General features: G+C 48.0%; 1 protein-coding gene across 6 annotated transcripts in view; it reads left to right on the top strand.

Moving 5' to 3' along the window:
- The window catches only part of Col6a3 (collagen, type VI, alpha 3), a 77142-nt gene that overhangs the window by 16436 nt on the left and 39839 nt on the right, over window positions 1–20867 (top strand). For 2 of the 6 annotated variants that reach the window (XM_030245437.1, NM_001243008.1), the window contains 6 exons: window positions 5162–5764; window positions 11031–11615; window positions 13752–14351; window positions 15735–16307; window positions 16838–17440; window positions 19490–20095. In XM_030245437.1, coding sequence (XP_030101297.1) covers window positions 5162–5764; window positions 11031–11615; window positions 13752–14351; window positions 15735–16307; window positions 16838–17440; window positions 19490–20095 — 3570 coding nt within the window. The remainder of the gene's footprint in view (window positions 1–5161; window positions 5765–11030; window positions 11616–13751; window positions 14352–15734; window positions 16308–16837; window positions 17441–19489; window positions 20096–20867) is intronic. The other 4 variants (XM_030245436.1, XM_030245438.1, NM_001243009.1 and 1 more) reach the window with 4 other exon arrangements.

The raw sequence follows: 20867 nt of genomic DNA, 5'->3' as shown, positions 1-20867 counted from the left end.
ACCCCACATTCTGATGTTAGAATGTTAGAATGTCCAGGGTTAGTTTACCTTCCTTAAGAAGAAAGCTGTCCTTGGATGGGCATACACCTAGGGGCAGAGAGCACCAGGAGGCACTGGGCTGAGGGAGGAGAGGAAGCTTGTCTTTGCTTTAAAGATTTTATAGAATCAGAGGAAAGTGCCTTAGCTGTGATGTGATTCAAGTTTTTTGTTTGTTCGTTTGTTTCTGCTTTAGAAGAAATTGAGTCCTAAAGGGTGGGTGAAAGCTTGGGAAAGAGCTATTACTGAGCTGTGGTGTTCCTGCCCATGGTCTACACTGTTGTGTCTTTTGTGCCCTGGGACTGTAACTGTGAGACTTTTCAGCTTCTAATGCCCTACTCACGGTCACCCTGGGAGTATGCAGCAGCCGGTGGCCGTCGCATCATATGTTAACATTACACGGTGCGACAGGCTGACCAGGTGACTGAGAGTCTTTAAATCAATCACGACTACTGATTTTCCTTCCATGGATAAATGTCCAAAAGAATGAGAGGGAAGAAAAGTGACAAGAATGTCAATTCTACTGCTTAACAGCAGTTTTGCCTAGTGGCCAGGAATAGCTTTCTCATCAGCTAGGGGTGGGGGACAGGGCACCCTGTGCCAGAGCACAGGTCCTTGAAGGACACAAGTAGGAAAGAATGGTGGGGAGTAGAGAGGCATGCTGGGAGAGACTCACCTCTCCTCCAGAAGAGGAAGGGTCTGCATCCCTAGGATTCTGGGATGGGGAAGCTGAGCTCCTAGGTAGAATGGGCAGGAGTGGAGGAGAGTGTCAGGTCTGGGAGCCTGGGGTTGGAGCTATTTGGAACAAAGATCACAGAGATATGATGAAGGCTCCCACTTGGGAAATGACTGTGGACTTGCAGGAACACTCACTAAAAGCCAGAGCTTGCCAGCCAGGGGGCATCTCATCAGTGTGTCCCTCCCCTAGCTTGCTTCAAACTCCTCAGGTACATTCAGAAGCAAAAGAATTCCCAGACTGGGCGTTTGGAACGAGAGAACTGCTCAGGTAATGCAGAGTAGGAGCTACTAGAACCTTAGCCACACCTTCCCGGGGACTCCCAGCAGGGTGGAGAAGGAGGTGAAATGCTGGGGCATATGAGGAGAATTCTCAGAGTCACAGGATGAGACACCGGACTGTCCTTAAGACAGTTGAGCGTGTATGGAAGGTACAGCCAGAATTGTATTTAAGAGGGCGTTTGGAATCATGAAGTTGGAGAATTGGAGGGGTTGCCCATGAGGCTGGAAGGGCAACCTATGCCCTCTAGAGAGGTCTCCTATGGGAGGGGCTGAAGAGCACAATGGGTTCTTGACTAGGGAAAGAGTGATCTTGCAGCCAGGACTCAGGAGGCATGGCATATACAGCCCAGAGGAGGTGGTAGAGGGAGTCAAGTTCACAGGTAGCTTTTCCCTTCTGCCAAGAGAATGACTGAGGCAGGGGGCTGGAGGTAAAGCATCCGGTGAAGCCAGTCTCCTTCAAGGAAGATGCTAAGGAGTGAGATGAAGATGCAGTAGAGAGGTAGAGACATGAGTCAAGCACTCTAAGGAGCATGTGGGACACTTAGGGGAGACAGATGGAACAGGTGGCAAGCCTTTGGGATTATAATCAGATCAATAGGCAGCTCTAAGAAAACAATGTCAGACCAGTTTCATCACAGGGATTTAGAAAAAGACAGGCGAAGAGAGAGGTGGTATGTGTCAGCAGAAAGAAACCTGTTGCCATGGACATGCAAGGCTTCGGTATATAGGGCTGTGGGAATGACACATCCTAAGGAGCTGTTTCTGAAGGCTGCTCTTCCTTTGGCTTCCCCATGGTTCCCCATGATCTCAGCCTTGGTAGGATTGGGGTCACCAAGGTCTACCAAATGACAGAGAGGAGACTACCTGGCCCACTTATCTGTACTACTAGGGTTCCCTGCTTCGGGGGTTGAGGGCGTGTCTCTCCTCTGGCACTGCTTTACAATTGCCAGGTTATAGGAAACAAATATGTATTCTAGGGATCACCCTGGATGGTATTCCAGTTTCAGAGGGAATGCCAAGGGGGCACTTGGGGCAGCCGTGTGTGTCCACCAAGAGTCTCTGACCCACTCCTTTCACAATATGGGTATAATGGCATACTCATTTGAAAAACGTGGTTAGTAGAGAATGGCCCGTTTTTAAAGTTAATGTGTTGGCAAACTTGCAAACACAAATAGATGATGTAGTCATTATATAAATGATAGAAACTGAAATGGCCACAGCAAGAGCAAAGAGTCTACCCACTGCATATTTCTACACAGCTAAAAACCTTTGTTTTTATGCCAAGAGAGCATCTCTGTCTTCTCTGTCTAAGTCACTGGCAGCACCGGGGTGGAGCATTATCAGTCTGTTGTCTTTTCTGATTAACTGCACTCTGCAATTCCTCCGTATCACGTCTCACTGGGTGTTCGTTCCATAGCAAGACTGAAGTAAGATAAAAGGAGCAGCCAGGATCATAATCGTGAGCCCTGCATAAAACTCTGGAAAAGGCACATGGGTGGTCCGACTGAGGTTGCTGCAGGGACCTTAGATGTTCCCTGTGGACTGTTCTTGATTCTAACGTGAGAGCACACACGAAAAGGCTCAGGGATCACCATTCTGCATGGACTCTGCCCTGCTAGTTAGTCTTGGTTGTTTTTTGTTTTTTTTTTTAAATCCCTTTGTCACCCTTTGGAAATGGGTGCCACTGAGATGGGAGACCTTTATTCTAAAAGAGAAGCTGAAGGCAATTCTGAGGCTCCCTGCATGCATTTTCTTTATAAATTGTGTTTCTCACAGGAAATAGGAACTTGATGTTTCTTGGGTGCCCGGGCAACTAGGGCTTAGGCTTAGTGATCTTCCATGGACATCTTGAACTCTTTCCATAGAAAGCACCACAGAGGGTATGACCCCCGAGACACGATGTAGACCACCAGCCAGCTTCCACACTTTACACTTTCAGGCTGATCTTGGAATTGGTGTTGGCCGTTGGTGCGCCTTGCTGCACACAAGAATCCGGGACCCCCGCCTGGGTCTCTGTGTGGCTTCGGCTCTCACGGCTAACAAAGCATGCTCTGTGTGTTCCATTATTGTGTGTGTAAGAGAATCATGGTTCTGACTCAGTGATGACAAATTATCCATCATTTTATGACCTACCACTGGTGATGTTCAGCCCATTCTCCCACCCAGAGAGCTCTTGAGTGGTATATACACCATTAGAAATTGTACCAAAGAATGGTAGAGGTGGATATAAGGAAGGCAGAATCATGCCATGCAATGACCAAAGATCTGTTTATTGCCCATCTTGAATGTAAATAAACTTCTTTTAAAATGTCTAGATAGGATGTGTAATAAACAGGTCCTTCTATGTCCTTTGAGGTCACTGGCTTAGACCTGGGGACATGGGGACATTTTATGGTGCTCTCCATGCAATGGTGAAAGCCATTTTTATGATCTGTGCAGTTCACATCCCCTGGTTCTGCATCCTCTTGAGATCCCTTCAGAAGTCTGGCTGAAGACGGGTGGATACTTTGGAATTTGAACCCAGGGTCCGGTCTTATGTGGATTTTGTCAGACAGTTACTAACACATAAGATCTAAGCCACTGGAACAAAGCAATTGTCCTCTTGGATCTTGTTAGGACAGTGGCAACAACATTCCAAGTCACTACCTCTCTCCATGCAAAGGGTTAAGCCCTGAAGGGGTTGTCAATGCAGTAAGGAGGGAGGGAGGGAAGATCGTAAGATCGTGCCTAAGCCAGGCACTCCCCGCTTCTCCTCTCAGGAGAAGAACACTGCCCAAGAGAAAAAATTCCAACGTGCGAGCTGAGCTTTCCCCCAGTGAGAATATAAACAGATTTTCTGGCACAAGGAAAAATTAAATTTAAATATAAAACACTCGCTGGCACTCAAAACTCTGAATGAATGGTCCTTTCTTACATTCCGGTGTAATAACTATGCTTCAAAGCCCTAGAGTATGAATAGTCATCCTCATGCAGCGGTCCCTCTTGTCCCCCGTGCACCCTTAATTCATTAAAACATTTGCTAGGTTGATTCTTCCCTTCTCCTAGTATGATTTTAGTGCACAAGTTCAGCTTTTGGAGTCCCCTGTTCTGGTTTGTAGGTTCACTCACTGCTCCCATTTATCCAAGCCTCAATGGAACCCCAGTTCCAGCAATGGAAAGTTCAAGTTTCCCTCACTGGGAAAAAGAGGTCTTTGGCAGCCATTTCTATGTCCTTCGATGATGACAACACTGATTGGCTTAGGGTCTCCCTGCCAATCTTGGTTCTGCTAGGCAATCCACTAGGATGTCATAAAATGAGGTTGGATAATTATGTCATGACTGGCTTCACATCACTGCTTAACATTGTTCTCCATTATTTGACTGAATACAGAGGCAATGCCAAACCATTTCTGATCCTAGTCCCACCTTTGGATATCATGCAGCCAAGCTCCTGAGAGATGATTGGAGGATCCGACACATGTCAAGGGATCTGAAAATTAAGACTTTAACTGTGTCTGAGTTTTGGATCCCAGACTTGCATGGGTCATCCATTTTGATTTTCCAGAAACAAAACAACAATAGTTACCCAGAGAATTAAGTAATCTGGAACTATCAGTCACTGGGCCATGAACCTGGGCTTTTGTTTGCTAAACTGTGCACTTGCATCAAAATCTTCATAATCCCGTAAGGAGTCGGGAGAAATGAACACAAATTATAAACAACCTTTGAATTTATGCCAACCTAATCATCTCTCCTGCAACATAGTATCCTATAATCAGATACAATTATACTTCCCTCTAAATTTAGAAGAAAAATCCATCCAGAATGTTGATTTCTCTTGGGGTATGATGCTTTGAAGTTTAACTGTGAAGGTATCGCAGACAAAAATTTGCTATAAAGGCTCCTACTTCAACCACGATCCCTGAGACATTGCCTCTTATCCACTCAGAATGGAGAACTGAAAGAGACTTCACATTCCTTCATTGACATTGTGTTTTGTTTGTCTGTGTTTCGTGTTTCTTGTTGGTTTCCAAGGAAACACGTCTGATAGCCGGGATGATGCATGTTGGTCACTTGTTCTAATGCTTTCACTTTTTTTTTTTTTTTTTTGCATCTCTTTCTTTTAAAGCACAAGACTCAGCTGACATTATTTTCCTTATTGATGGATCACAGAACACCGGAAATGCCAATTTCGATGTCATTCGAGACTTCCTTGTAAATGTCCTTGAGAGACTCTCAGTTGGAAACCAGCAGGTCCAAGTGGGGGTGGTACAGTATAGCGAGGAGCCCATAACCATGTTCTCCTTGAATAGCTACCCCTCCAAGGCTGCAGTTCTGGATGCCGTGAAAGGGCTCAGCTTGGTTGGGGGGGAGTCGGCCAATATAGGCCAGGCTCTTGACTTTGTAGTGGAGAATCACTTCACTCGGGCAGGTGGCAGCCGCGTGGAGGAAGGGGTCCCCCAGGTGCTGGTCCTCATAAGTGCTGGGCCTTCTAGTGATGAGATTCGAGATTCGGTGGTAGCTCTGAAGCAGGCTAGTGTGTTCTCGTTTGGCCTCGGAGCCCAGGCAGCCTCCAGGGCAGAGCTTCAGCACATAGCTACCGATGACAGCTTGGTGTTTACTGTCCCGGAATTCCGTAGCTTTGGGGATCTCCAGGAGCAAATACTGCCGTACCTTGTTGGTGTGGCCCAAAGGCACATTGTCTTGCAACCACCAGCTATTGTCACACAAGGTATGTATGCCCCTTTTTTTTTGCCATCTATACAGGAATGGGGGTGTGTTATATGGTATTTGTCATGAAAGGAAAGTGGACACTGGAGTGATTCACCTTGGGAGAACCTGTAAGTACTCACAGCCAGTCAGTCATCATTCTGTGATGTACTGGCTTCTGTATGGCTTGTGTGTGACCATTGCATTGTCCAGAGTGGAGCACTCTCATGGGTTGTAAGGAAAGTGTGGTCTTTAGGCTAACAATGTAACAAATATAAAATGTAACAAACACACTGCTTTGAGCTATTACATGGATACATTATCTGTTCATCATACAGTCATCTTGAAAGAGGCTTAAGGGATTCATCACAATTCTGAGAAAGCCACTCCAGGGTAAAATCAGTACACTCATAAATAGTGTCTTCCCAAAGTCAGTGAAGGGGTGTGGTTTTTGCTCCTGTCTCGGTGTAGTGGACATGAGGTACATCTCTGAAGGTAAGACTCAGCCAAGTCCCTGCTGAATGGGGTAGTTACAGAACATCCTGGTCCTGTTTGGAACAAATTGGTTTGCATGACATGCTTCAGCAGCAGAGTCAACTAGAGTCACTTAAGGAATGCAAGCCAACCAACATCATATGAGAGATACACACTTAAACACAGGAGGTGTGGGGACACCAGAAGGCTGTCAGTCTGGGATTCCATCACAGATGGTGTCATTTTCATGACGCTAGTCAGGCAGTGCAAACTGTCCAGTAAGTGGGGGACACAGCTGCTACCAAAGGCTTCAGTATCCATAGGTACCCAATTCACCTCTTCCGGGTCTTCGAGTAGGGATGCACTCAGATCAGTCTTGAACACAAGACCCTGTTTCCCATCGTTGTTCAGCAGAGTACAGGCTTAGTGAAAATGAGTACATGAAAGAGACTTATGGGAGACTCTGGTTAGTGTCTGCAGCCTAGAATTCGAATTTTTCTGTACAGAACTACTTGTGTGTCTAGCTACGTTTGCTAACTCTATAAAGAGCCTGGACCTATGAAATGACTCTTGTCATAAGCAGTTTTTACCTGTTTTAAGCCCAGGGTTCCAGGCTGGGTTTTCTTAGCCAAAGGGGTGACTGTGGTCTTAAAATCAAATGTTTTGGTGAACATGTCACTATATGAAATGAACAGTAAAACTCTTTAAAGTCTGAATGAAACACTTTAAGACTCTCCACTGGCTCGTGTATGGAGCTGCCCTCTGCTGCCCGGCACTTGGTTAACTGGCAGTTCTAATCATAGCATGGTGCTAACAGAGACCTGGCCACACCTCCTCAGTGTGAAATCCATCCAGAATCAGGATAGCTTCCTTCAGATAAGTTTAAAACAGCTCTGGTGATAATGGCGGTTGTGACAGGAAGCTCAGGGCTCCAGGACATTTTCACCTAACTTCGGCACCAGAACTGTTAGTGAGAACCACTTTCCTGGGAAGGCCTTTGGTAAATCTGGGTTCAGATTCTCTGAGGGGAAACATGGAAGAAAGGGTACTCTAGGTCTGTGTCCTGCCCAGCTGTAGCCTGAGTCCTGCCCAGCTGTGGTTTGAGCTGCAGCTATCCATCCAGCTGCCTTGCCCTGGCTCTGATGGTCAAGGAAACAGTGATGGGGAAATACACAGCTCACTGATGCTTCTCTGAGCCTGCATGCACTGGAAGCAAACCGTTGTTCTATGGTTTAGGAACAGGATCAACGCCATGGCTACCTTTGGGAGGACTGTTTTTTGTTTTTTGTTTTTGTTTTAAATGACCCTGGATAGATCATACAACATCTCTGGGCTCTGATTTCTTAAATTCTCATCCAAGAATTTACTGGATGAAGATATCTTTGCCTTAAGAGACGCTTCAAAAAAAAAAAAAAAAAAAAGAGACGCTTCAACATCTGTATTTAAATGGGTGGTATGCTGCCCCTTGTATTGGATTTCTTGTAGTTAACTAGCATTTTAGCCCCTTCCTCACAGACATCACGGTGAGTCTCAGTGATGAACTCATAACTCATAACTCTTTAGCACATATCTGATATGTGCTAATCACTCTGGCAAGCACTGGAGACACCGGGAGGAGAAAGAGAGATATAGTCATTGGGTCTGTCACATGTGAGCTAATGATGAAACTAAGCCATGTCTCAAGTGTGACAAGCTACAAGGCCACCAAAGAGGGGCTGGGATAGAGAGGATGGGGGCAGGGGACTTAGTAGAACGGTTTGCATAGTTATAGGACAGAAATGATCAGGGAAAGAAGAGTTGAGAGAAGGGCATTCTAGACAAAGGGATGAGCAGACAGGGTGGCCTTGAATCAAAAAGTGAGGTCCCCACCCTGACCTGATAGACAGATGACAGCTCAGCTGGAGTGAAGGGGGCACAGGGAAGGGCTTGAGAAGCAATGGGCCTGCGGGAGGAAGAGTTGGCAGATATTGCAGTTTTAAGTGGGAGATCAGACCCTTCTATGGCAGCAGCAGCGGAGGACTGAGCAGAAAGCAGAGTCCTGAGGTACTCCTTTTGGAGAACGGGGAGCCCAGCTTCCTGGGGGTCTCCCACTGTGGCACGTTGGTGTCATCACCCATGTGTGCTCTGAGGTCCCAGCTGTAGAGCACAGGCTTCCTGATTGTGCATCTGTTTGCTGGATGCCGAAAGGAGAGAAGGGAAGAGCGCCACGGTTTTTCTGCCAGGAGAGTCTGGTGGGGAGATGGGGACAGGGCAAGTGAGGGCTGGTGAATCAGAGAGCACATGAGGATAGACCCAGGGCGGGGGTTGTGAGGCTGAGAGTAGTTGCCTGAGGGAAGAGGAAGGGTTGAAGATCAGATTTGAGAACTCAGTAGATGAAGAAGTGGGGATTTCAGTTGACTGAAAGAGAAGAGGCTAGGAAGGTAGCAGGATGTGGGAGATTTCAGGGGTGTATATGATCTGTGGTGACCATGGGTAATAGGCACTACCCCAGAAACAGCGATGGGGGATCGGAGGACATACTCACGGCAAGTCCTGGGGGCTTCAGATGACCATTCCCAAGTCCTTTAGCAGATATAGAGAGAAGAGAATGGATAGATAGGGTTCCAAGGACAGGGCATAATAGTACCACAGAAGGAAAGGCAGTTCCTAGGGTGGGGACAGAGTGGCTAATTGACAGGATTTGTTTGGTGATATTAATGGGAAGAATGAGGATACCCTTTTCCAACTCACAAGCTTTGGGGGGGGGAATAGGGGTCTTGGGGTGTCCTGTTGTCCATCCCAGGAGTAAGGGCTGAAGAGGTTCATTCATGGCTGAGATTAGCTGGACCTTCAAGGACACTTCCTAAGAGACAATGACTCCTCCAGTCTCTGGGGAAGAGATTGGGGGCAGGGTGTGGATGGTGGTGGTGAGGAAGTGTTGGTCATCCTTGAGAGAATCATGAGGTATGATAGCTAGGTGTGAGATGGTCCATTAAGCAGCTCCTCCATCCCACAGAAAGAGGATTCCAGAGAAAGGACCGGTCCTGAGAAGGCTCATCAGCTAGTGTCAGAAGCATGAGGCGAACATAGGAACTCAGTCACTCTTTGAGTGGTTTGGGACTTTTTTTCAGTCCTTATTACAGTTGCCTAAGCATCATTCCAGGTGTCTCCCTGTTAGCAGCTTCCAGAACTTTAAACACAAACCAAACCAAGTGATCTCTCCCATAATCCAAGAGGACATGTCTTATGGAACCTGGGAGCCCCAAGGCATACTGTAGAATCCTCAAAGCTGAGTCTGTGGTAGATAGTTTCCATGTCTCCCACATGTGGACATTTGTCCTTCTCATGGACCACTGGTAAAATGTATGGCGAAGTGTTAAAACTTGTGAGGTAGTAAGTGTGACTATTATCAGGTTATAACCTGGAGATGTTCATGAAGGAGCATGCTGCCTCACCATGGGGTGGCCATCCCATGGATATTTGCCTATCAGTCTGCTGTGTGAGAGAGGTGTGATAAATATGTGTGCTACAGATATGGAGCATTATATGTGCAACATATATGTGTGTACACTTGTGTGCATATTGTTCCCAGTGACACAAGAAACAAGAAGTCCACTATTCAAACACATGTGCACTAGGTTTATCTGCAAAGACATTTTATATTACAATCAATGTTGCCACCCCACGAGACTGCATATTCCAAACTGAAGGAGAAAAGAGATCCCTGAATAGGTCGTCATATCCGTGTTTGTGGCCTAGGGAGCAAGGGCAGGTAATGTCGCATACACGTTGGCGCCAGCAGGTAACTGGGCTTCTGGGATCCAAGTCTTATGCAGAAAGACCTCCCTCCTGGCAGAACTCAGCTTTGTCTCCTTTGGGTGCAAAGAGTGTTAGAGGAGGCTCTGTCACACTAATGCCATTCGTTATGGCAGTCCGAGTGACCCTGGCCCATATTCCTGGCCTCTGGTCCCTGAGACTAGGAATGAGCTGTGTTTTAGAACACGCCATGAGAGGTGGCTCTGGTTCTTAGAACACTCTTCCTTGCCTTTATTTCTAACGTTCTTTCTTCTGCTGGGTGTAAAACACTAAGTTGTTTGACACAAAGGACCTACAGATGCTTCTTTGTGAACACACCCACCCCAGCTCAGCTCACTTAGACTCCTTACTGTCTAGGAGGAGCCTGAGACATCTCAAGTCTGGTAGGGGCATTGTTCCCATCCCTTGGGCAGGTTGTACATGTTCAGAGACAGTGGCTGGGTGAACTCACAGCCACTGCCAGCAGTGATCTGGCCAAGGTGATTGCTTTCGTGGTTTGTCTATGTAACCCAGATCATGACATGTCATTGACTGCCATTTCCATCCTGGACTGTGAAGTAAGTGACAAGCTGTGGCTGACTTTGGTGGGGTGGACCCTGGCTCCTTTTCCAAGATTTATGATAAACCAGTAAACCTTTGTTTTTGCTTGCCAAAGGAAGCCATACAATATTGAACCATAGAAAATGGAGCAGTCCTGTTCCACTTCACGTTTGTGTGTGGATTCTAGGCTAGTGATACAAAGAGTTTTCTGAGCAGACACGAGTTTTATTCCTTTAAACTATGTTGGGCAACAAAGAGTCAATTACCTCTTTAGTGGTGGCGTCTTCTGTGAAGCTACTTCTGAAACACATTACAGGTAGGTGGGGTTGGAAAGGAGCCGGTCCCTCATATGTGACAGTTCTCCCAAGGGCATTGGCCAGGGCAAGGGAGAGTATCCTGGACATAGTAGGATTACAGTGTCTCTGCTGAACCTGATCCCAGGGGCCATACTGTTCATCCTTTATTATTGCTATCTACAGTCATGGAAGTCAACAAGAGGGACATAGTCTTCCTGGTGGATGGTTCCTCCAGCCTGGGGCCATCCAACTTCAATGCCATCCGAGACTTCGTTACCAGAGTCATCCAGAGGTTGGAAATTGGACAGGACCTGGTTCAGGTATCAGTGGCTCAGTATGCAGACACTGTCAAGCCTGAGTTCTATTTAAATTCCTATACCAACAAAAGGGATGCCATAACTGCTGTACGGAAGATGAGGGCCCTGAATGGCTCAGCCCTGTACACGGGATCTTCTCTGGACTTTGTTCGAAACAACCTCTTCACTAGCTCAGCCGGCCATAGGGCCGCTGAGGGGGTTCCTAAGCTCCTGGTGCTGATCACAGGCGGTAAGTCCCTCGATGAAGTCAGCCAGCCTGCCCAGGAGCTGAAGAGAGGCAGCATCATGGCCTTGGCCGTTGGCAGCAAGGCCGCCGATGAGGATGAGCTGAAAGAGATCGCTTTCGACTCCTCCCTGGTCTTCATTCCCGCTGAGTTCCGCCCTGCTCCCTTGCAAAACATGCTGCCCAGCCTGATGGCACCTCTCAGGACTCTCACTGGAACCACGGAAGGTATGGCGGCTGTGGATTACACAGGCAGGAGGGGGCTGGTAGGCAGAAACTTTGAGAAATACCCGCTGGAATACTGTTTAGCCGACAGACTGCTGTTTTGTGTTGAGAACAACCATTTAGTTCTCCTGCAGGGTTGAAACAGTAGAGTTGAAAATGTCCCTCTGCACATGCATGTGATTTTAAACTGTAGCATCACAGGGTCACCTGCCTGTACAGCTTTTGGCCACAGAAGTCACTCTCAGTTCTTTGATGGACATCCCTTCTATTTTTATTAGTGACTCTTTCCAGGAACCTCCCCTCAGCCCAGGACTTTCCTTTCCCAAGCTGACAGGATCTCTACTCACAGATGATGTAGTACCCTCAGCTCTTAGCCCCTGTTTTCGCCCTGTATAAGGGAGCCTCTTAAACAGGAAAACATGCTGATAGATGGGTGTGAAGACCCAGCCCGTGGTCCTTCAGCTCCCTCACTTAATATGATGGACAGTGCAGAGTTATTTCTAGAGACACTGAAGCGCTCAGTCTGTGAACTGGGTAAATGCAAACCTTCATCCTCAGTGAAGAGAAGATGAATATCCTGGAATCCAGCTTTCCCCTCTCACAGACCATCACACAGAAGGGCTGTACAGTGCATGAACCTACTGCATGGGTGCCTGCTTGCTCCTCAGACCATCTGTTCTTGAGAGCCCTCAAATTCTCTCTCTCTCTCTCTCTCTCTCTCTCTCTCTCTCTCTCCCACTCTTTTATAGCCAAAGTTAAATGCATGAACATAGGATCCAGTTAGTCTGAATTACAATGGGGCATGGGAGGGTAGTAAGTCTATGTATCCTTCAGTGTCCATAGGAGATAGGCCAATTCCCTCCATCTGTGAATACAGAAATCCACAGATGCTCAAGTCCCTTCTTTAAGATGGTACAAGTGCCCAAATGTAATTTGTATATATCCTCCTATATATACTGTAGCAAATGCAAGGCTAGCATTGTAGCCAATTATATAGGAAGTACTGAGAAGGGACAAATATGATTTTTTTCCCAAATATTTTGAGCAATGGTTGAATCCCTAGATATGGGACCCACAGATAAGCTTTTCTTCATGGCCAAACACAGGATACAATCTCTTCGTCACCCAACTTCTCTGCGACAAGACACATGACAAAATCAAACTAGTGGAGGAAGGCTGGTTCTGGCTCACAGCCTGAGGATGCTGTCTGCAGTGGTGGGGGAGTCCTGGGAGCAGGAGCTTGAGGTAGCTGGTCATATTTGTAGTCACAAAGCAGAGAGAGACAGATGCTGGCACCCAGCTGGGACGTTCTCCTTCTTCCTCTCGCCCAGGAAGGACCCCAGCTCACAGAAAGATGGCATCTCCATTTAGGGTGGATCTTCCCACCTCAATAGCTCAATCTAGAAACTCCCTTATAGAATACACGGAGGCCTGTCTCTTAGGTGATTTTAGATTCTGTCTAAGTTGACATCTATTTTAACTATCTATGGTGCTACCAAACCCATGGTGCTGCCACATCTCCTTGGAGGCTTTCTCCTGGGTACCCTATTACTTGGTACTGAAATGACCCCTAATCAGAAAGGAGGATAGGGGGATGAAGACTCCAGTTGTAGGACCACATCCTTTGATTGGCAGACATCCTTTGATTTAATCTTTGATTAGAGAAGCTGTGTTCCAAGGTCCATGTGGGCTGATGTTTCTTGAGTTTTGGGGTAGAAAGATCCCTCTATGTGCACCCAGGTGAGTCCCAGAGGGTCCAGCCAGCATAGGCGAGCATCCTGTGACTGGATCTCTGGAGACAATGAGCAACAGAAGGGCCAGCACCCTGTGGACTTCAGTTCCAGGGAGGAAACACTGTTTTAGGACTCTTCTAGTGATGTTGGTTGTAAACATTCTAACTCTAGCACTTTGTCTGTCTGTGAGCCATCTCGGTTTTGTACACTTGGCTATCAGTGTGCCTCACAAACTCCAGCCACTGCAAGGGGAAAATATGCAGCCGCTTGCCATATTTTACCAGATGACCCGCTCTGCCACGTTGACTACCTCTGTGTTCTGAGTGTGCCATGTGTGCCCATGAGGGCACACATGGGAAGCCCTCTCAGGGGCATGTCTCACTGTGTTTTCTGTGCTTCACTGCAGTTCACGTAAACAAACGGGATATCATCTTCCTTTTGGATGGCTCCGACAACGTTGGGAAAAACAATTTCCCTTATGTGCGTGACTTTGTAACCAACCTAGTTAACAGCCTCGATGTTGGAAGTGACAATATCCGTGTTGGCTTGGTGCAGTTTAGTGACACTCCGGTCACGGAGTTCTCTCTAGACACTTACCAGACCAAGTCCGAGCTGCTCGCTCACCTGAGGCGCTTGCAGCTCAAGGGGGGCTCCGGCTTGAACGCAGGCTCTGCCTTGAGCTATATCCATGCCAATCACTTCACGGAGGCAGGAGGCAGCAGGACTCGTGAACACGTGCCTCAGCTGCTGCTCCTGCTCATGGCCGGGCCCTCTGAGGATGCCTATTTGCAAGCTGCCAATGCCCTGGTGCGCTCAGGCGTGCTGACCTTCTGTGTGGGGACCAATCGGGCGGATAAGGCTGAGTTAGAGCATATTGCTTTTAATCCCAGCCTGGTATACCTCATGGACGATTTCCGCTCCCTGCCATCTTTGCCTCAACAGCTGATTCAGCCCCTAACCACATATGTTAGTGGAGGTGTACAGGAAGTTCCACTATCCCAGCCAGGTAAACCTCCCAGCAGTGTGGGCCCCTTTCCTTCTCCAGATGCCTCTCTGGCAGCAGTAGCCAAAGGCACCTCAGAGCCTGTGACTTGTGGAAGAATGGTGGGTTCATTTGGGCTGGGACTGGTTAAAGACAGTGTGTTGGCAAATGTAGACCCTAAGTGTAGAACATTCAGCTATGCCCTGTTCATGATGATGTCTCACATTTACTGAGAAGATGAACAAGGTGGACATTCTAGAGTTCATAAGGGAGAGGGGGCAGGGGAAGGGAAGGGAAGGGGAAAAAGAAGGAAGGAGACAGAAAAATTGATGATGATTTGTTACATGACTATGTATTGGCATCCTTTAAAGCTCGAAATCTTCCTTTATTCAGACTCGGCCATGTTTAAAAAGCACCTGAATACAACAAAGAGTCTGTGTCGCTACTTCTGTGGCAGGTGGTTACTATTATGTCCCTTAGTGGTGGATACACAAGACCTACCAGTCAGATGGGTAGCAAGCCTGAGCCAATGGCTATCTCACCGAAGTAGTTCTCAGAACTGTTTGAGATATTTACATGATGGTGTGCCCCCTGCCCCCTTGCTGTCACCTGTGTTTTCTACAGTCCAGTTTTGGTAAATTGGAAATGTTTGTAGAGGTTTTAACTTTCCACCTCCCAAAGCACCGGCAGGTATTATTTTGAGTCTTAACTCTTGACCTTACAGGTTCAGAGGTTCAGTCTATTATCATCAAGACAGGAGAATGGCAGCGCCCAGACAGGCATGGTGCAGGAGGAGCAGAGAGTTCAACATCTTGTTCCAAATGCAAACAGACAACTGGCTTCTAAGCAGCTAGGATGAGGGTCTTAAAGCTCATGCCCACAGTGACACACTTCCTCCAACAAGGCCACACCTACATCAACAAGAACACACTTCCAAATAGTGCCACTCCCTGGGCTAAGCATATTCTAACCACCACACACATCAACCCAGATGTCAGTGGGAAGTTAGTCTGTAACTGGTCTCTGTCACATGAGATAGAAGACAGTCTTTAGGGAGAAGTATAGAAAGGAATGGTTTTGATGATTTTATTTATAACAACAAGAAAACGTTGTCTATTCTCAGTGGTTTAACCTGCTGCAAGAACAGGGTGGGCAGGCTTTCTGGCTACTTGCTTTGTCAAGAATGTCTGGTGGCAGGCTGTTAGAATGACCAGGCCAATCCCATTCCTTTGCAAATTTGTGCTGCTCTGGAACAGCAGAGGCCATTGGCAGGGCTTTGTTCCCCTCCCTTGCTGGTACGGTGATGTCATAAGAATCAGGCGAACTCTCACATCGTGGCAGTACGAGGCAGAATGTACTTGATGTCAGGGTCTCTTCGCTTACTGTGTCCATCTGTTTTCCTCGTAGAGAGCAAGCGGGACATTCTTTTCCTCTTTGACGGCTCAGTCAATGTCTTGGGTCAGTTCCCTGCTGTCAGAGACTTTCTCTACAGGATCATTGAGGAACTTGATGTGAAGCCGGATGGGACCCGGGTAGCAATAGCTCAGTTCAGTGATGACGTCAGGCTGGAGTCCCGCTTCAGTGAGCACCAGACGAAAGCTGAAATCCTTAATCTCGTGAAGAAGATGAAGCTAAAAACAGGCAAAGCCCTCAACCTGGGCTACGCCCTGGACTACGCGCTTAGGAACATCTTTGTGAGGTCGGCTGGCAGCCGCATCGAGGATAACGTGCAGCAGTTCCTGGTGCTGCTGGTTGCTGGAAGGTCGTCAGATGCTGTGGCCGGGCCTGCAAGCTCCCTGAAGCAGAGAGGAGTGGTACCTTTCATCTTTCAAGCCAAGAACGCCAACCCCAGTGAGCTGGAGCAGATTGTGCTGTCGCCTGCATTCATCCTGGCTGCAGAGTCACTCCCTAAGATCGGAGACCTCCAATCACAGATTGTGAGCCTTCTGAAAGCAGAACAGGGTTCAGGCCCTGTATCAGGTATGGTTCACCAAGCTGCCCCCCAAACCCCCTGCCCCCCAGCCCTGACCCCCTGCATCCCAGTCTCTAGTTTCAAATCTTTAGCAGAAGCTGCTGGCTCTAGGCTCTTAGATGAAACTCTTCTCCCAGAGCTTACATAGAATGTGGAAACTACAGGCTATTTCTAGGCGAACAAAAGAACAGAAGTATTCTCTGATTTTCTAACTTGTGTCTTGGAAGGATACTGGTGAATAAAGGCACTAGAACATTTCACAGTAAGATGCCTTATAGAGGTTTAGATACCAGTAGCTTTTGTCTTGAAAAAGTTCCTGTCTGATAATAAAGCCATACACCATGGCTATGCTTATCACTAAACAGCCTTCATTTGGACATAGTGTCAAGCGATGCACATTAAGTGGCTCTTACTAATGTAAGTCATGTATTTACATTCGTTAAAAACTAAAGATGCCAGAGAAGGCAGGTGAATTCGGGGCCACTATCTGCTGCTCCCAGTGCTGTGCGAGTCACCAGATGTTTCCCTTCAATTTCAGGTGAAAAGGATGTGGTGTTTCTCATTGATGGCTCTGAGGGTGTCCGCAGTGGCTTCCCCCTGCTAAAGGACTTTGTGCAGAGGGTTGTGGAGAGCTTGGATGTGGGTCCCGACCGTGTGCGTGTGGCACTGGTGCAGTACAGTGACCGGACCAGGCCGGAGTTCTACCTGAATTCCCACATGGACCAGCAGGGTGTCATCAGCGCCATCCGCAGGCTGACACTGCTGGGCGGCCCAACCCCCAACACAGGGGCGGCACTGGAGTTCGTGTTAAGGAACATTCTGACCAGTTCTACTGGGAGCAGGATAGCAGAAGGTGTTCCTCAGCTCCTGATTGTCCTCACAGCAGAGCCATCAGGGGATGACGTGCGAGGCCCTTCAGTAGTCCTGAAGCAGGGCGGGGCTGTGCCCATTGGCATTGGCATTGGGAATGCTGACATCTCTGAAATGCAGACCATCTCCTTCATCCCTGACTTTGCTGTGGCCATCCCCACCTTCCGGGAGCTTGGGACGATACAGCAGGTCATCTCTGAGAGGGTGATCCAGCTTAATCGTGAGGAGCTGAGCTCGTTGAAACCCATTTTGACGCCCTCAACAGGTGCAGGTGAGGGATTGGGAGTGGATTCTTTTAGTTAGCTACTTGCTTGCACTGTGTGGTACAAAGAAAGCACTTTCAGGCTTGTTTCCTCTGCCACATAGCATGTGTGGAAAAACTAGGAACATTTTTGTTTTGTTTTGTTTTGTTTTTGGCGATGTCAAGCAATAAAGTTAAGATTCATGTCTGTGGTCAACTTAAAGCATCCAAGAGGGCATGCACATGATGTAGATCCAGGCTCTACAGAGGGGCCTGAGGAGGACCTTTGATGAGTGTCCAACCTAAGTAGCAAGCAGTGGCCTCCTGTTGCCTGGAGGAACTTAATCACAGGTGCTCTGCCCTGACAAGAGGAATGGAGCCTCTGAAATGTTTTTATCTGTAGCACCCGTGTGTGACATTTGCTTGAAACTTGTTCATAAGTCTGAACAAGGTCTGAGCTCAGGAAAGAGACCAAGATGCTCTCACCCACAGTGCAAGCCGGCCCAGGGCTGTGCCTCCTTCCTGGACACTCAGGGCTGAAGGAGACAGACATCACTCAGTGTTTTCATGAGAGGGGACATGAGGGAGTAGGGCAAGGAAGGCAGGGAGTAATATACGTTAGAGAAAGTCAGAGGCAGGATTTGTACAGTGGATTTGCACACCCTTGAGGGGTCAGCTTCCCCCTGGTGTTCGGGAGTGAGCAGTATGCTCTTTATACTTACATGGAGTGACTTAGGATGTTCACACTCACGTACATTTGCGGGGGAAGTCTCTGTCTCTCTGTCCCTGTCTCTCTCTGTGTGTGTCTGTCACTCTCTCTCTCTCTCTCTCTCTCTCTCTCTCTCTCTCTCTGACATAGAGGACCACAGCCATTCCCAAACCCCGTTGCACCACAGGAGTGTCTGTTATGATGCACCTCACGGCCTAGGGCTCCTGTATGTGTGGGTGCATGTGTGCATGCTCACAGAACCCCCTTCTTGTGAATCCAGACATATGCTTCCACAGTGCTTGCTTCCATTCACTCTCCCACACATCACACGTCAGAGCGGCCACTCGGTGCACACTCCCCTCCTCCTTCCCATCAAGCTCCCTCCACCCTCATCTCCCCGTGCCTTGCTGCAGACCTGAGTTCCACTTCCTAGAGAACGTTCAGAAGCTTCGCTGGGTCCCTTCTGGTGATGGTTTATCTTCTCAGAGCGTTCTCTTCTTCTCTTCTCTTCTCTTCTCTTCTCTTCTCTTCTCTTCTCTTCCCTTCCCTTCCCTTCCCCTTCCCCTTCCCCTTCCCCTTCCCCTTCCCCTTCCCCTTCCCCTTCCCCTTCCCCTTCCCCTTCCCCTTCCCCTTCCCCTTCCCCTTCCCCTTCCCCTTCCCCTTCCCCTTCCCCTTCCCCTTTCTTTCTTTCTTTCTTTCTTTCTTTCTTTCTTTCTTTCTTTCTTTCTTTCTTTCTTTCTTTCTTCTTTTCTTTTCTTTCTCCTGGGAGGGCCTGTCTCTACTTCTGCCCTTCCCTTTGAACTTGCTCAGCACACCCTCTTCATGTCTCATTTGCCCTGTCCCCGTCATTCCTGTTCCATTCTCCCCTGTTCTGGATGATTCGTCTCGTGATAAGTGTGCATTGCTCAGACCGGGTCTCTCAGTGCCCTACAGAAGAGCCTGCACCACTTACATGTGCTCTGCTCAGAGTCTCTCCTTCCGTGCAATTCATTGCTCACCCTTCCTCAGAAAGTGCTTTCTCCAGAGTCCCGTGGCTGTCTCTGGACAGTGCTGAGCCAGTGGGCAGTTCCTGCCATAGTTGATACCTGCTTCCTAAAACATCATCGCCAGTCTGATGTAGGCACAACTCTTTGGTTTCTCCATCCCTTGGGCTCACCTTTCTATGCCTCTTGCTGGTTCTTCTTTTGTCTGGTGCTCAGATGTGGAAATACACAAGACTTGCTTCTTTGCTTGATGTTTTCCCTATAGCGTCTGATACTAGAATCTCTCACTTATGGGACACAGATCCGATGACAGACTAGGAAGTGGTTCAAGGGTGACTGGGGTCTGGCACCCTTGAAGCTGAAGCTATGGTCATGTCTGCTTTTCAGGTGTTGGCAGCAAGAAAGATGTGGTCTTTCTCATCGATGGATCCCGAAATGCTGGCCCTGAGTTCCAGTACATCCGTACCCTGATTGAGAGGATAGTCGAGTACCTGGACATAGGCTTTGACACCACCCGGGTAGCCGTCATCCAGTTCAGTGAGGACTCCAAGATGGAGTTTCCTCTGAATGCCCACTTCAGCAAGGATGAAGTACAGAACGCTGTGCGCAGGCTGCGGCCCAAGGGTGGGAGTCAGGTCTACATCGGAAATGCCCTGGAGTACGTGCTGAAGAACATCTTCCAGAGGCCACTGGGGAGCCGGATAGAAGAGGGCGTTCCGCAGTTCCTAGTCCTCATTTCGTCTGGAAAGTCTGATGATGAGGTGGACGACTCAGCCGTGGAACTCAAGCAGTTCGGTGTGGCCCCTCTCACCATAGCCAGACACACAGACCAAGAGGAGCTGGTGAAGATCTCCCTAAGTCCTGAGTACGTGTACTCCGTGAGCACCTTCAGGGAGCTGCCCAGACTGGAGCAGAAGCTGCTGACGCCCATCACCACTCTAACCTCACAGCAGATCCATCAGATCCTGGCCAGTACCCGATATCCCCCTTCAGGTAAAAACCATGGAGGTGGGGCTGCTTGCAGAGGCGGTGGCGGTGGGGGTAGGGGTGGGGGTGGGGTGGGTGCTTGCTGACTTGTGTGCGCATGCATGCATGCCCCCCCTCTCTGTGTGCTAACGTTTTAGCACTAGTATATATTGTAGGCTGAGCACATCTCCCCATATTATTATTTACCCTTTCTTCCTCTTCTTTGCTTTTCTAGATAGGTGGTTCTCAACCTTCCTAATGCAGTGACCCTTTAATATAGTTTCCCACGCTGTGGTAGTCCCCCAACTATACAGTTATTTTCTTTGCTATTTCATACCTGTAATGTTGCTACCATTATGAATAATAATGCAAATATCTGTGTTTTCTGATGGTCTTGAGCAACCCCCGTGAAAGGGTCATTCAAACCCTCAAAGGGGCCATGATTGAGCAGCATTGTTCTAGACCAGTTAACTTTGATCTTTTGTGTCATATAGACCTCTATGGCTTTATGTATCTTTATAAACTCTAGAAACCACAAGTAGGAGAAGATAGTCCTTCTGAGACTGGTGTGACTCCCTGAACATTAACTCTCAGGTGCATCCACTTCCCTGAAAACAATGTCACTTTGTTCTTCACGGCTGAAAAAGAGTTCCATTGTGTGTGTGTGTGTGTGTGTGTGTGTGTGTGTGTGTGTAAACCACGTTTTCTTGAGATTCTTACCCCAGCCACAATGACCATTAAAAAAAAAAAAGAATAGCAAATGCTGGTGAAGTGTGGACAAAACGGTGCGCTCCTGTGT

Source organism: Mus musculus, chromosome 1 (assembly GCF_000001635.26).
Source record: "Mus musculus strain C57BL/6J chromosome 1, GRCm38.p6 C57BL/6J".
NCBI classification, from domain to species: Eukaryota; Metazoa; Chordata; class Mammalia; order Rodentia; family Muridae; genus Mus; species Mus musculus.
The sequence above is the reverse complement of the archived record's forward strand: the minus strand, read 5'-3'. Positions and strand labels throughout refer to the sequence as shown.